Below are 16,770 nucleotides of genomic sequence, written 5' to 3'. Positions count from 1 at the left end.
TTGTTTCCGAATTTTACCTTGTTTCGCAATTTTTATTATTATTTATCACTTAATTTTATCTTTCCTTAGGCGACTCTTCAGACGACCTCTCGTCCTCGTCCGAGATGAATAACGAGGATGTAGACTGGCGGGCCAAGAAGAAGGCCCTTAGGGCGGCCAGTGATGTCGGAACCTCATCCGGATCGGCCGAGAAGGCCAACCTGTCTGCTCCAATAGCGCCGGCTCCTACTTCCGGCTTTCAGGAGCTCTCAATGGTGGTTCCCCCGGCCACGCTGCTCATCGAGCTCGACGGCAAGCCTGAGGTCGCCAAGACCGCCAAGGCCGCCGAGACCCCTTCTGCCGGGGTCATCAAAGCTACGTCCGCCGAGGTCGCGAAGGCTTCGGCAGCCGGGGTTAAGTCCACATCGACTCCATCCTCTCAGGCCAAGAGGAAGGAGGTAGAAGGCGTTCAGCAGAACGACCCGAAGAAAGGACGAGCTAATGATCGCGGGAAGGCCGTGAAGGGGTCCGGTCAGCCGCATGGGTCTCCGCCAGGCTCCTGCAAGCTGGCGTTTAACTGGAATCTCGACAAGCCGGTCTGTGATGACCCGGAAGCGGCGGCGTGTCTCATGCGCCAATTCAACTTCCCCGAGTACCGACTCCCGATGGTCTCGAGGATGCACGGGGCAAGCTATTATCGCTCCGTCAATGCGGCGGGTTCTCGGGTAAGTTTTTATTTCCTTTTTTGGCTTCCATTTTTATTTTCTCAAGGCTAACTCTCACTTTTGCAGTTCATGGCCGAGCTGAACAAGGGCTTCCTCGGCTACGAGGTGATGTACGACCGCCTCTCCCTCGCGAACCAAGAGTTGCGGACTAAGCTGAAGGCCTCCGAGGACGAACTCACGAAGTGCCAGGGTTCCCTCGGTCAAATGGACCACCTCGTCGCCGAGGCGGACACGTAAGCTCGTCGCGTGAAGGATCTTGAAGATCGCCTTCAGGACTCCAAGAGGACGCGGGTCGACCTGAAGAAGGAGCTTGACCTGGCCGAGGCCTCCCATCGCAACCTTGGATCCGAATTGGACCAGGTGAAGGCCGAGCTGGCGAAGGAGAAGGCGGGGAATCGTTCTTTGTACCGATCTTACCGTTCGGCTAAGGACGACGGCATTCGCTCGGGCAGGAAGGCCGTTGGGGCGAAGTACAAGGGGGCGCCGGTGGCGTACCGCCAGTTCGTCACGGCCGGGAGGAAGAGGACGACCATCCTCTGGAATCTCGATCAGGCCAAGGCGGCGTCGTCGATCTTTCAGGAGGTCGTCAACAAGGAGATCGCTGACGCTCTTGCTGAGCTGCAAGAGGCCAAGGATGAGCTGGCGAAGCTTCAGGCTGAGCTCGACAGCGTGCCTTTGCCGTCTCTTGCTAGGGCCGAAGATCTTGAGTTCACTCCTTACGATGATCGCTCGCCCCCTGATGCGTCTGCACCCAAGACTTCCGAGGTCGCGAATCAGTTCGGCTCGATGCTCGACAGCTCGAAGGCCGTGCTTATGTCGATCGATGAGGCCGGGGAGAACTCGAAGGAGGCCGAGCTCGCTAAGGACAAATCGGCCTAGATCCGCCTCGCCTCGCCCAATCTTTTCCAAGTTTTAAGTTTGAAATAAATGTTTTATGTTTTTGGGCCCCTGCATGGGCGTTTTCATTTTGGGCCCGACATCTGGGCAAGTTTGTCGAACTTCTTTTCATTTCGTTATTATTGTTACTCTTTTTATTTGCTTCGAACATATTCCATGATTTCATTTCTTTTATCAAATGTCATGAATGTTTGCCTATTGCTTTTGTTCGCATCTCGGTAGACAGTAGACAATATTTTTTTTTTTCGTTAATGTTTAAAAATTTGTGTGCTTGAGCGAACGCGCTTACTTACTATGGCGCTTATTTGTTAACTTATTCGCATGATGTGTGTCGGCCATCGTCAGTCGAACCCCTAATCGTATCGGGATTATGTATATGGCGTGCCCCCGAGTTATGCCTTATACACGATATGTTTTTCCGAACTGAAGCTCTAAATCTTTGCTCTTGAGTCAGGTTTATAGTGGTTTATCGTACACAACGCATGAACAAAGCCTTGGGCATGTTCATTTGCGGGTGTAAGTCGAATCCGCCGTGCTTGGCAAATTGATCTGAATCGAACTTGTTCGTTCCAAGTTTCTCTTGTTTATGTGAGGTGGGGGCTGAACCTTGTTTCAAGGCTGCCTACGTACCCATGTTTAGGATCAAGCCGTTACGTAGTTCGATTGTTATGACGTTAATTTTAACAGTAATATTTCTTTAGGTTCATGATATTCCAATATCTGAGTACTGGGATACCGTCGAGCGTTTCGAGCTTATAGACGCCTGTTCGTGGGATTCTTGAGACTCGATATGGTCCTTCCCAGTTTGCTCCCAATTTTCCGGCGTTCTCTTCGGCCCTGTTCTGATACACTTTTCTCAACACGAGATCTCCAGTGTTAAATTCTCGGAAGTTGACTCCCTTATTGTAGTATCGGGCGATTGATCGCTGGTATAAATTCATTCGCGTCAAAGCTTGGTTTCTTCTTTCGTCTGTCAAGTCGAGGGAGTCGCACAACATTTTATTGTTAGTTTCTTCGTGATCGTTTGCGTACATGGTGCGAATTGTTTGAATTTCGTGTTCAATGGGCAATATTGCTTCGACCCCGTAGACCAGAGAATATGGGGTTTCCCCGGTAGGCCTTCGTGGACTCGAGCGGTAGGCCCACAGTACTCCAGGGAGTTCGTCGGCCCATCGCCCTTTTTTGGCTAGAAGTTTCTTTTTCAGGTTACTAACAATTGTCTTGTTGGTAGCCTCAGCGTGTTCGTTCCCTTGTGGGTATCGGGGTGACGAGAATCGTAAAGTGATTCCTTCTGCTGCGCAAAAGCGTCAGAACTCTTTTGATATGAATTGTGCGTCGTTGTCAGTGATTATCTCCTGCGGCGCTCCATGTCGACAAATTATATTTTTCCAAATAAATTTTTTTACGTCCACATCCCTTATCGAGACGAATGCTTCGGCTTCAACCCATTTGGAAAAATAATCTGTTGTGATAAGGAGGAATTTCAGCCCTCCTGGTGCTTTGGCTAGGGGGCCGACAATATCCATGGACCATTTCAGGAAGGGGTATGGAACGGATATGGAGGATAGTTCCTCGGCTGGTTGCTTGATATTGGGGGCGTGCTTTTGGCATTGGTCACATTTCCGTGAGTGTTGCTCACAGTCGACGACCATGGTTGGCCAAAAGTACCCTTGATTTTTTATTTTAACCGATAGGGCTCTTCCGGCCGCATGGTTCCCGTATTCTCCTTCGTGTATTACGGAAAGGATGCGTTTGGATTCTTCTTTTCCTATACATCGTAGGTATATTCCGGAGAAACTTCTCTTGAAAAGCACTCCGTCTATTATGGAGAATCTTGCGCTTTGGCTAATTAGCTTTCGGCGCAATTGCTTATCTGTCGGGGTATGGCCTTCGGAGATATATCTGATTATATCCCTTCTCCGGTCCCCCTCTTCTATTATTACCATTATGCTTGCACTTTTGGTAGTGATAGAAGATTGTTTTATTACCTCGACCGGTATGATTCGGCTTATCGTAGGATCTGACGTTGAAGCTAAGGCGGTGAGGGCGTCAGCGGTGGTGTTTTCTCCTCTAGGGATGCGGGTTAATTCGAATTTTTCGAATTGATTTTTCATTTCTTTTACTAATTGTGCGTATGCCTCCATACGCTCGTCTCTTGTTTCGAATTCTTCGCTTATTTGATTCGCAACGAGATGCGAGTCACAAAAGGCGGATATGGATTTTGCTCCCACAGCTTTTGCCAGGCGTAATCCTGCGATTAGTGCCTCGTACTCGGCTTCGTTGTTTGAGGCGGTGAAATCCAGGCGGAAGGATTGTTCAATCACTTCTCCATGTGGCGATACCAGATGTATCCCAATCCCGGCCCCTTGTTTTGTGGATGAACCATCGACTTTAAGGGTCCAATTTCCAGCGCTTGTCGTGGTCTCGCTTTCATTTGCGGGGAGCTCGATAAGGAAATCGGCTAGAACTTGTGACTTCGCGCATGTTCTAATGCGATATTCGATATCATATTCGCTTAGATCAACGGCCCATTTGGTTAATCTCCCCGATTGGTTGGGGCTGTGGAGGAATGATCGTAAAGGTTGAGTGGTCATTACTACTATTGAATGGGACTGGAAGTATGGTCGTAGCTTTCGGGCCGCTGTGACGACGTCCAGAGCTAATTTTTCCATTGCTGGATATCTCGTCTCTGCATCAACGAGTGATCTACTTACGTAAAACACTGGTTTTTGGTCTCCTCGTTCTTCTCTGACGAGGACTCCGCTGACCGCGGTGTGCGATACGGCTACATATAGGTAGAGCGTTTCTCCTACTTCGGGCTTGGCTAGGATCGGAGGTTCGGACAGGTATTGCTTCAGTCGCTCGAATGCTTCTTCGCACTTTTCTGTCCATTCGAACTTCTTATTTCCTCTCAGGAGCTTATAAAAGGGTAAGCACTTATCGGTCGATCGGGAAATGAATCGGCTAAGGGCTGCCACGCGTCCTGTTAGTCTCTGGATTTCTCTTTTGTTTCTGGGGGAAGGTAGATTTCGGAGTGCTTGTATTTGGTCCGGGTTGGCTTCAATCCCCCTCTGAGTTACCATGTACCCGAGGAATTTCCCCGAAGATACCCCGAAGGTACATTTAGATGGGTTTAGTTTCATTTGGTAACTGTTTAGGACCTTGAAACATTCCTCTAAATGTGAGACGCGATCTGTTTCTCGTAGAGATTTTACTAACATGTCATCGATGTAGACTTCCATCGTTGTTCCTATTTTGTCGGCGGACATTTTGTTTACTAGTCGTTGATACGTGGCTCCCGCGTTTTTGAGCCCGAAGGGCATCACTTTATAGCAATAGATACCTTTGTCGGTTGTGAAAGCGGTTTTTTCCTGATCATTGGGATGCATTAGGATTTGATTGTATCCTGAGAACGCATCCATGAATGACAGGATTTTATGATCGGCAGTGACTTCCACCAAGCGCTCTATGTGTGGTAGGGGGAAGCTGTCTTTAGGACAAGCTTTATTAAGGTATAGTCGACGCATACGCGCCATTTACCGTTCTTCTTTTCGACGACGACGGTATTGGCAAGCCAATCGGGGTATTTTACTTCGCGTATTAAACCGGATTTTAAGAGGCGATCTACTTCTTCGTTGACCACTTTAGCCCTCTCTGGGACGAGTTTCCTACGCTTTTGTTTTACGGGCTTAAAACTTGGGTCGACGTTGAGTTGGTGCGCGGCGATTTCGAGGTCTATTCCTGGCATGTCCTCTGTCGTCCATGCAAACGTCTTTTTGTTCTTCTTCAGAAACGTTATCAGTTCTCGGCGTACCTTCCCTTTCAACTTGGTCCCGATGCCTACGCATCTCACGGGGTCAGTTCCGTCGATCTGAATCTGCGTTATTGACTCCGTATTAGGCTCGTCTTTTTCCTCTGAATTTTCCATCGGAGGTGGATGGATGATCTCGTTCCCGATGGCCATTAATTGCTATTGGCCTCCATTGGTTTCTTTGCTAGATGGATTTTCCGAATTATTTTCTTTTGGCTGGTGCTTTTCGATGAGTTTTTTATGATTATTCATATAACAAATTCGGGATGCCTCTTGGCTCCCTCTGATTTCTTGTATCCCGTTGGGGGTCGGAAATCGTACGCACAGGTGGTAGGTTGACAGCACCGCCCTCATTCTGTGTATCCAAGGTCTCCCGGGGATAGCGTTGAACGGGGACGGGCAATCGAGAACGGTAAATTAAACCATCCGGTTTACGTCTCCAGCCCGTACAGGGAGTTCAATGATTCCTAGATAGGGTGTTACTTCCCCATTGAACCCAGATAGCTGGTTGGGTTTGTGCTCGATTTCAGCTTCCTCAATGTTCATTCTATCCAAAGTGGTTTTGAATATAACATCTATGGAGCTTCCTCCATCAACCAAGATTCTAGCTACTACGCAGTTACCCACTTCGAGGTCGATGATCAAAGCGTCGTCATGGGGCCCATATAGCCTTTTGGTATCGTCTTCATTGAATGAGATCGTGGTATCTTCTAACTTTTGGCACCCAGATGACCTCGGTGTACCTTTAAGTTGATGTTGGTGTGCCTTAATTGAGTTTACGCTATCCCTGCAAAACTTTGAACCTCCCATGATATAGTCGATCCGAGGTTTTTCTCGGGGGACGTCGTTATCGTCCTCTTTTGCCCTTCCCCTTTTCGGGGAGGGATTTCCCCGGGTTCTGTTATTGTTAAATTCCTTCTTCTGGGGCGGTGGTCCCAGGTCGACATTCTTCAGCTCTCCATTTTTATATTTTTCAATAAGTACCTTTCGGGCTACGACACAATCCAGAGTGTCGTGTCCGTAATTTTTGTGGAAATCGCAGTATTTTTTCTTGTCACGCGGCCATTTCGGGGTGCCTCCTTCGAAAACTCCCTCGTCGTTTACGTTAAAGTCATGTTCTGGGATGTTTGAAGGCTTCCTCCATTCATTGTTTCGGTAAGGTCTCATTCCAGGTGTCCTGGCCATGGTCGGAACAGGTGTCACAGATGGGACCTTCCTCGGATTATGTTTCTTTGACAGGAGGGCCCTTTCTTCCTCAGCTTTGGCGTAGTTTGATGCGCGATGAATTGCATCCTCGATGGTTGGTAGTCTGTTTACAATCATTTCCTCTCGGAATCTGGACTCGTGCCACAGTCCATTTTTTAGAGCGTTCAGAGCCGATTCTCCCTCCACGGAAGGGATTTTTGACATGACAGTCTTAAACCTTGTCATGAAGCTTTTCAGAGTTTCTTCTCGGGCTTGTTGGGTGTTCCATAGGTCGGCCATGGTCGCCTCATCTTCTACTAGCATTGAGTAGTGTTTGATGAACGCGGCCGACAGCTGTTGAAAAGAACTTATCGACCCTTCTTCGAGACGTGAAAACCAATCCAAGGCGCTTCCTGACAGGTTCTTAGCGAATAACTGGCAAAACCCTGCTTCTCGCTCGTTATCTCGTAGACATGCTCGCCCCATCGCGATGCGAAAGGCCGTTACACAAGTTTTTGGGTTGGAAGTACCAGAGTACTTGGGAAGCCTGATCTTTCCGGTGTCCCCAACTTTGACTTGGGTAATACATGGAGCAAAAGGGGTTCGCCCGGTATCTGCCACCAGCCGGTCGATCTCGGGGGCCAAGCTCGTGGCATAGTGCATTCGGGAGTCTACATCCCGGAACTTCTCTTCCACCATCTGACGGAAGGCATTGAACGCGGGGTGATCATCCCTCTGGATTTCTACGGCGAACAGTTCTCCCCCAGTTCGGATTTCTCCTCTCTGAGGGTTTCTTTCTTCTGGACGAACTATCGGCTCGAAATAGTTCGGTTCCTCAGGAATTCCTTCCTCGCGGGGGAGGTTGATGACTTGAGGACCATACTCAGGAGGAGGGCCTCCCGGAGGCGGGGGCGGTAGGTCGCCTTGAGTCGGTCGAGCTAGCCAAGCACTGGCCTCGACCTGTCCATCGAACTGGCCAATTCCGGCCGTATTGCTAGGACCGGCCGTGTCGGGCGACATGTGGATCCCGAAGAAGCTTAGCCGCCTCCCGGGTGGGGCGAACCTTCGTCCATTTGCGGTAGGCGAACCGGTCGAACTCAGTAGGATAGCTCACTTAGCGTCGAGCTGCTCTTGAAGTGAAGATTGCGCAGCTGTCAAGCTATCGAGCTAGGATCGGGTTGATCTCTGGAATTCGGCAGTGGTTTCAACGAGTTTCAGCAGAAGAGCCCGTGTCTCCGGGTCGGCTCCAGAAACCGGGATTTCGTGCTCGCTGTTAGAAGACATTCTTTCAGATCCGATCTGTGTTCTTCGGCGTTAGTTTTCTGATAAGATTCCCACAGACGGCGCCAAATTGTTGAGCCGATTTCTAGTCCCAACAATCTATACCAGATTATTTCAAATTGTCTCGTATATTTATTTATATAAGTTAAGGGTCTCAGAATCCGATTATGAAGATTGAACCGAAATCCGAAAGAAATTAATAGATAATACGAATAAGAATACAGAAAGAGCGAAATGAAATTCCTTTTATTGATTAATGAACGCAAACCTTACAAGAAAAGAAAATTGTTTTTGAATAAGCCGGAAAACTTCAGACGAATATAGAATAATATAGCGTAATCTTTTTTTTTTAAATCAATAATGTAAAATGAAAATAGAATGAGCTTTTATAGCCAGCTCGCTCATTCTCCTGCTTCCTTAGATCGATACACGTGTACGAGTAGAACCGGTCTTCCGTCCTTCAATCTCGCATACATCCCCACCTTTAGGCGATTTGACCGTTTCTTAGGTGATTCGTCATTCAAATTACTTGGCGGGACCGTCTAGGAACATTTATGGGCCCAGGTCGAGTTGGGATTCTTTGAAATACTGTCTTGGGCCGATCTCGCCTGCGCCTAGGTTTATTAGGCCGAATTGGGTTTTGGGCCGAACTAACGATTATCTTGTCTCCTTTGGGCCGAACTTGTCTTGGGCCTAGTTGGTCCAAGTCGCCTGGTGGAAGGGAGAGATATTCACTCCCACAATAGCTTCTCTCAATTTTCTCAAAAACCAAATCCGAGAATCATGACACTCGCTATCTATAATCCAAATGCAAGTGGACATAAATGCGAATTCGCAACCATTGTAATTCTGCAAAGCAAATGTCCACCATATTTTGTCTTCAGAAATACACCGTCCAATGATATGACTGGCCGACATGATTTGAACCCTCTATGACACGCCCTAATAGAAAAGAAAGCGTACTTGTAATTTGTCACCATCTCTCACAAAGTCAGTTAACGTCCCAGGATTTTTTTGCCACAACATGAATAACCAAGACGGTAATTCTTATAGGATTGTTCCGGTGTACTCTGCACATATCGAATAGCTACGATACATTCACACCACATATTGTCTTGACTTCTTCTTTGACGTTATGCGCCGAATACTCTGCCATAGAGCTAATGGAATAATTATCTTTATATACATGACCAATGACCCATGGTGCAGCTCTTGATGGCCCCTCTGTTCGAACGACACGCGAACAAGAGTTTTTGTTCTCGTGAGACGTAATCTCCCATATCACAAACCACTGCACGACACCCCTAGCCTCCACGTGCATTTCTCATCTTTGCATAGAACATACTATCTATTTTTTGAAGAAGATTTCACTCTAAATTCAAAATTATGTTTCAGAGCGTATGAGTGGATATGTTTCTTCAATTCCTCCTTGCTCTCATATTGCTGGCCAATATATATTTCTTCTGAACTACCTGTTACTTTCAATGGTTAATTAAAAAATTAATAACTTAACATATTTCATTTGCGAATTTAAACACATTTAATCTGTATTACCTATAGAAGAATGACTTAGATAATGACTTAGTTCTTCCTTCACAACATCATCGGCTGTGAACTCGGGCACTTTCTATGAATAAGGCACCATTGGTGATCCTATTATTGGAGGCTCACAAAAAAGTTTACACTGACTCGAGGGTACTATAAAAGTTTCCACAAATTCATCATATTCTTCAGGATTCGCAAATTCTTCAACTCTAACATTGTTATCTCCATCATCTCCGTCACTATTGTTTTCATCACCTCCGTCACTATTGCGTTCATCATCTCTGTCACTGCTTAGTTCATCATATTTTTCACGGTTGTGGTAATCATCTCTATCACGCATGTACACTTCGTCTTCGTCACCGTTGTACGCGTTATACAAGTCATCATCGCGACCATTGTGTTCATTGTTGATTATATGATCATTTTGTCGGTCATTGATAATAAGAATATTCCGTCTCTTCTTCGGTTCATTACGAGATAACTCTCCAACCATCACATCTTTCCATTTACATACTCCTCGATACGCAATTGGCGTCATGATCTATTTCGTTACCAAGCTTACACAAAGTGGATATCTCTTACAATTTTTGTGCTTCAAATAATATGAAACGTCACCATCGTCCTTTAAAATAGCAGGACCCATCGGTGATACCCATTGCGTATGGGACTTCGAGTTATAAGTCGAACGTGAATCTGTCTGCATCGATCTTCTCGTATATTAAATCCACTAACTTTCTATAAGTTATCTCTTTCTAAACATCTTTAAGCATGCGTAACGGCATTGTTGAACATCCATAAGTGTTATTTCCTCTCCCAAGTGCCGTTAACCAAGATAAAAACAGCAAAAAATAATCAAACTAAACAAAATTAGCATCTGTATCGTAGATCATCGTACCCCATCGTATGATATCGTACAATATTGTATGGCATCGTACGACATGGTACACCAAAGACATCGTATCAATCGTATCGTACACCATCGTATGACATCGTACACCATGAAAAAAATTGTTTAAATTTCATCATACAAAAAACTTAAATCTCATCCTATCCTATCGTATTCCATCATACAAAAATGTGAAAATCCAGATTTTTCCCAATGTACTTCAGATTTGAACGTCTATAAACCCTACATGCTATATTATTCAATAAAAAATTATTTAAAATGATGTGTACACTTGCCCATGATTTCACTTAAGTAGAGAGGATTTGAGAGGACTTTCAGAGTTAGAGAGAAGATTGGATAGTTAAAATGAAAGAGGTTTAAGAGAGTAAGAGGTATATATTTGGCAAGAAGGGTATTTTTGTCCGAAAAAAGGACAAAAGTTCATTTGTAGATATTTTAAAAAAATGAGGTTTAATTTTGATATTTTAATAATTTTTAGATCTAATTAATGAAATTTCTCAAAGAGTATGTACGTATGTATGTATGTATGTATGTCATGTATCACGAAAAACCTTATTTATTATTATGCCCATGCACATTAAACCTTATTGATTATCAGGCCCTAACTTAACTAACCATCTACAAACATTCCCAAAAGTAGAAACCCGAGAGAGAGAGAGAGAGAGAGAGAGAGAGAGAGAGAGAGAGAGAGATTACGTACACTACAGATTTTAGTAGATTTTTTTGTTTGTGTTTTACTGTTTGTTAAAATACAAAAACAACAAAAATAAAAGAAAAAGAACACAGAGTTTTTTGTCCTAGTTTTCTTCTCATGACCCAACAAAAACAGAGCATAGAGACATAAAAAAGAAAGAGGGAAATACAGTGCGATGGATTGTGATCGATCTCCAACTTCTTTGTCTTCTACTCTTAGCTGGTCTCGTCGGTATATTTCCGAGCACCGATCGGTCAAGTTTATTTTCCGGCGGTATTCTCTGGTTCGGAGTCTTTAGCTCGTGACTTTGTCTATGACCAGTTTCAGACCAAAGCTTTGCTGATTGATCAAGGTTTTTTTTCCCTTCACATGAATATACGATTTCCTTTTCTCATATTGGTATTGCAGTTTTTGCTTCTTTTTTATTTTTATTTTTTTAAATCTGAACTTTGTGGTCTTTTATGTGGTTTAGTAAAAATTAGGCGAGAAATGGTTGTTTCTAGATTTTAGCGACATAGAGAAAGAGAGAAGAAAATATTTACGCTTTGTCTTGATTCATTAAAAAAATAATTATCTGGGAAACTGAAAAAGATAAGACTTTTTGTGTTTATTTTGTATTTGCAGTGAATATTCTATCTTTGTTTGCTTTGCACAGAATTGAGGATTTGTTTGGGAAGAAGGTTTGAAAATAAAATTACAACAAATAAGTCAGAACTACAAGTACTGTTTGCTCGCAAAAGATGATAAAAGTAATAGTAATTAAATGGTTGAAATGGATTTTAGGTAGGAAAAAAATAAGAGGAATAGACAAATGAAAAAGAAAAAAAAAAGATATATAAGTAAGCAAAACTGCAAATGACTCGAAATTTCAGACTGCGGAAGTTGAAAATTCAGAATTTTATATACTTTAATGCTATTATATTCAGGTTAGCATACATAAAAAATCTAACTAGTCTTTTTGTTTATTTTTGCAACTTGTAATTGTTTTTTTTTTTTTTTTTTTTTTTGCATTTTTTCGTATGCTGGGATTCCAGAAGTAGATATTATATTCTCTCTAAAAAGCCTGTGATTCATACATTTTTTTTACCTTTATTAACATGTGACTATAGTTTGTTGGAGTTCCTAGTCAGAAGACGATGTATTTTACTCAGTCACACGATCACCCAAATTCAAAGATTCCTTTGTCTTTATAAAAAAAGTAATGTGTTTTAAATTTTAACTGAACAATATGAAAGCTTCTATCAGTACATTATTCATGTAGGATTAAATCCTTTACTTGAATCTTGTTCTCTCCGACATCCTTAAGTCTTCTGTGCTCAGGTTTCGCGAGTCTCAAATACAAAGCATTAGTTTTGGTATACAAAATTTGGCAATGAGGCACTTGTCGTCGATGTTCAATGGGCTTGCGAGGTCGTTTTCTCTGAAGAAAGGAAAGAACTCGGAGAACGGCGGAGAAGCCGTGGAGGAGATGGCAAAGGAAGCGAAGAGGAAGGACCTCATTCTTCGCTCTTCTGGCACAGTCAACGCCGACGGCTCTGACAATTTCGCATCGGTCTTTTCAAAGAGAGGCGAGAAAGGAATGAACCAAGATTGTTGCATCGTATGGGAGGTATGTCCGAATTTTAGATAATATCACTTAGGAACAAACTGATAAGACCCAGGTACTCACACTCAGAATCTTAATAATTCTCGAGGGAATCCTTGTGGAAAAGAGATTGCTTATCTTACATTTTTTTTCTAAATTCGTTAAATTCCGTGAAACTGTAACTTGCACGTATCTTGCCCGAACTTACTCGCCTTCTTAATGCTTAATTTGAATTTGAATACTATTATTTGGAAGAGAAAGTGGATGTATTGAGGGTAATGGTGGATAGGAATTCGGATGCCAAGAGGACATGATGTTTTGCGGGATATTCGACGGGCATGGGCAGTGGGGGCACTACGTAGCAAAGGCAGTGAGAGAATCGATGCCATCGTCTCTCCTTTGCAATTGGCAACACTCACTGTCCCAGGCCTCTCTAACCAACTCGGACTCGGACTCGAACTCGGATCCCGAAAAAGACCAACAAACTTTCAACATTTGGAAACATTCTTACTTGACAACGTGCGCGGCCATCGACAAGGAACTCGAACAGCACCGCAGAATCGACGCTTTCCATAGCGGGACTACTGCTTTGTCCATTGTCAGACAGGTAATCATTCACGTTTCTTTTTTTTTCTGCCACCCAACCATTTCCTATTGGGACTAGGCTTTAAGGCCTTCCTAGTAGTGCTGATTGACTTTTATTTAATTTTTTTTCCATTAACGTCTTATATGTTACTATCTGCCATTATTTCTTCCTTGAACTTAAAGTCTTGCTAAACTTTTTCAACACCACCCACTCAAAATCTCCATAATCGCTAATTTATTGTAAGATTTCATCAAAAGCTATTCTCCTTCGTAGAGTTTTCTGTAGCCTGAAGTTGTTATGTTAGCACACCGAGTGAATGACCTTTTGACTAATGAAAGTCTCGTGATCTTTTGCTTTGCGTAAAACCCATTTAAATAGTTAATAAATAAGTAAAACATCATTAAAATGGCTTTTTTTTTTCTTTTTTTTTTTTATCTCATTATACGATTAGCCAAATTCACCGTTCTTCTAAAAAATAACAAAAATTTCATATTATTAAGAAAATAGCTCACCAGGTTCGCAGTAAATTAATTAATTAATGAAAGAGTAAATAAAATTAACTAAAATAGTAAATTAAATTTACTTTTTAGTTAATTAATTTACTGCGGGCTTGATGTACTATTTTCTTAATAAAACTTTAGATAGGATCTTAAAAGAATCTAGAGAATTGGTTAGTTTCAACAAATTCTTCATATATATATATATCTAGTAATTTATATAATTAGACATAGAAAAAGACACAAAAATGACATTGAATCCATATTCGAGTTAGGTATGCGTCATATTTACACTTTTAGATTGCTATTTAACCAATTTTTAGTAAATATTTGATAAATAGCCAACCTTTATTACGGTTACAATTATTTACACTACTATTATTTACAACTAATTACATAGAGGTTAGCTATTTATCAAATATTTACTAAGTTTGACTAAATAGCAAACCATACATGTAAATTTGACTACATATCTACTAGACTCGTCATGACCACTTTCTGTCTGGGTTACCAAAATTTTATTTTATTTTATTTGAATTCCGTTTTTTTTCCTTCTCTTTAGGGCGATAGAATTTTCATAGCGAACGTTGGCGATTCTCGAGCTGTACTAGCCACAACGTCAGACGACGGAAGCTTTGTCCCAATTCAGCTATCCGTTGATTTTAAGCCAAATTTACCTGGTTAGCACATCCCCACTATTTAAGCCTTGATTGCACACCAAGTAATCATCAAGTCATGTAAGATTCACTTTATTTAATTTTCAGAGGAAGCTGAGCGCATAATTCAAAACAAGGGGCGAGTATTTTCCCTAGAAGATGAGCCCGGGGTCTACAGGGTGTGGCTCCCAAATGAAGAGTCTCCGGGGCTTGCCATGTCTAGAGCGTTTGGAGACCATTGCGTCAAAGACTTTGGACTCATCTCCGTCCCCGAAGTCACACAAAGAAAAATCTCGGCCCAAGACCAGTTCGTCATCCTAGCAAGTGATGGGGTAATGGGCATTCTATATATATTTTTCTTATTAATAGCTTGTGCCATTTTTCGTTCTATGATGAATATATAAATACATAAAATTATTTGGGGATTTGTTGATTTGTGTCTAGGTATGGGATGTGGTGTCTAATCAAGAAGCGGTGGAGATTGTGTCTTCGGCTCCGGATAAGGCCAAATCGGCAAAGTGCCTGGTCAATTTTGCGGTCCATGCTTGGAAGCGAAAGAGGAAGAGTTTCGCGACCGATGATATCTCAGCGATATGCCTCTTCTTCCATTCTTCTTCTTCTTCTCCTACTTTAGCTGTTAGGGGGCACAAAGTAAGCAAATGAGAAATGAAAGAAAGGACTTTGAGAGTTTGTGTATTTCCAACATGTAGTCTATTGACTCTCTGATTATGTCGTACTTAAAGAAATTGTTCATTTTATTATCCTTATTTCGAGTTCTGCATCACTTTTTTATTGATATTTATTTTAATATCAAAGAACGTCTAGTAATGAACGAAAATTAATAAATTTTAATTCTCGAGGGATAACGACTCCATTGGAAATGGCGGGAAGTTCATAGCAAGCTCAATGGATAACAATCGAGTGAGATATTTTTTGGTTGATAATACTAGCTCAATACTTTAAAATAGAAAATTGGTATACAATTCAAAGAGTGTAATTATCTTACATTTCTTAACGATAGAATGAGACCTCAAAACAATAATGATTCAAAATCATCGCGTAGGAACTCTGACGACGAATGCAATATAGACTACGCTAAACTTCGAGCAATTCATTCGATATTTCTAAAAACTTTCAATGGGCAATGAATGAACCAAACTGGTTGAGGACCACCAACCGTGGAGTAATACGTTCGAGTATATGCACTGCCAAAAGACCAATAATATACTCAAACTAAAAATCCGGTAGATGACTAAGTCATCTTCGGAACATAAAAACCACCATAGTATACTGGACAAAGCTTCAAAGCTTAAAAAAAACTAAATGCAAAAATAAACTATGCTAGCCATAACTCTTACAAATAATTGGCTGCGTAAGCCACTCAATGTCTAGCAATTTAAAATTGGCCAACGTTTTGTTAATAATCCGTAAATAGCCTAGATGATGACGTGGCAGCTCATTTAATAAGGTTTTTTTTACTTATTTGCCCTTGTTTGACCGATTTTGGAAGTTTTTTTTTTAGGCAGTTTTTTTGTTTAGGGTTTAGGAAAATAATTTGGCAAGTTTTAATTATTCAATATTCAAAATGACAAGTTTTAATTTCAGCAAGGTTTAATTATTCAATATTTCAAAATTTCGGCAAGTTTTTAGGAAGTTTTTTTGTTTGAATTTTGAAAAAAATTTCGGCAAGTTTTAATTATTCAATATTCAAAAATGGCGAAATTATTGAAGAAGTGGATGCAGTTCAATATTCATATTTTCCAGAATTTTCGTGCTCAAAATATTTCCAGAATTTTTATTTCAGATCAAATATACTGTAAATAAGCTTCTTATTTACAATGAATATACTGTAAATATGCTTTGTTTTTACAATGAATATACTGTAAATATACTTCTTATTTACACGAATATACTGTAAATATGTTTTCTATGAACAGCAACCAAAAAAAAAAAAACGGTTCTTCTTATTTAATCATGTCTGTCTCTTCCTACGCGGACCTCGGAGGTCACCGGCAGTGATGGTGACGTGACCGCCATCAAAATGGACCGGCGATGGTGACTCGTTCGCGGCTTGGATCTTGGATCGGCTCGTGGTTGCTCAACAACGCTCCTGGACGCTCGGATCTGCGATCCACAGCCATCGCCGGTCGCGATCTCCTTCGTGCGCGCTCTCCGACGGTCCGACGCGACTCGATCTCCGCCGTCGTCGGTCGCGGCTTCCCTCGCGTGCGTCGCCAGCCACTGCATCTTGACCCGGTTGAGGATCTCCTTCTCAGGCGCGACTCGAGCACCAGCCTCCATCTACGATGGACTCGTCTTCGAGGTCTGCAGAAATCGCTGCAACAAATCTCTCTCTTTTTTTTTTTTTTTTTTTTTTTTTTTTTTTCTGAAGAGCAGTAAAAATAACGTCCAAATATGTGGT

General features: G+C 42.3%; 2 protein-coding genes across 2 annotated transcripts; one reads left to right on the top strand and one right to left on the bottom strand.

Annotated features, from left to right (window-relative positions):
* Nucleotides 1-5,829: 5,829 nt before the first annotated feature.
* Nucleotides 5,830-7,617, bottom strand: LOC149380635 (uncharacterized). Its single transcript, XM_089630423.1, has one exon. The coding sequence runs from the start codon at nt 7,615-7,617 to the stop codon at nt 5,830-5,832; it is 1,788 nt and encodes a 595-aa protein (XP_089486549.1).
* Nucleotides 7,618-11,028: 3,411 nt separating this feature from the next.
* LOC149380634 (Protein phosphatase 2C family protein) lies at nt 11,029-15,129 on the top strand. Its single transcript, XM_089601146.1, has 6 exons — nt 11,029-11,376; nt 12,345-12,633; nt 12,899-13,216; nt 14,255-14,372; nt 14,457-14,680; nt 14,793-15,129. Exons 2-6 carry the CDS (start codon nt 12,397-12,399, stop codon nt 15,009-15,011), a joined length of 1,116 nt encoding a protein of 371 aa, XP_089457272.1. The 5' UTR covers nt 11,029-11,376; nt 12,345-12,396; the 3' UTR covers nt 15,012-15,129.
* The last annotated feature ends 1,641 nt before the right edge of the window (nt 15,130-16,770 follow it).

Source organism: Urtica dioica, chromosome 11, assembly GCF_054948205.1.
Source record: "Urtica dioica subsp. dioica isolate 48M chromosome 11, U.dioica_male_clone48M_v1_H2, whole genome shotgun sequence".
Lineage (NCBI taxonomy): Eukaryota > Viridiplantae > Streptophyta > Magnoliopsida > Rosales > Urticaceae > Urtica > Urtica dioica.
Note: the sequence above shows the minus strand (reverse complement) of the source record. Positions and strands in the feature narration are given on the sequence as shown.

Coding starts and splice junctions, on each gene's coding strand:
- LOC149380634 (XM_089601146.1), top strand. CDS start 12,397: ATGAGGCACTTGTCGTCGATGTTCAATGGGCTTGCGAGGTCGTTTTCT. Junction 12,634..12,898: donor ATTGTTGCATCGTATGGGAG/GTATGTCCGAAT, acceptor AATGGTGGATAG/GAATTCGGATGCCAAGAGGA. Junction 14,373..14,456: donor TTTTAAGCCAAATTTACCTG/GTTAGCACATCC, acceptor TTTAATTTTCAG/AGGAAGCTGAGCGCATAATT.
- LOC149380635 (XM_089630423.1), bottom strand. CDS start 7,617: ATGTCGCCCGACACGGCCGGTCCTAGCAATACGGCCGGAATTGGCCAG.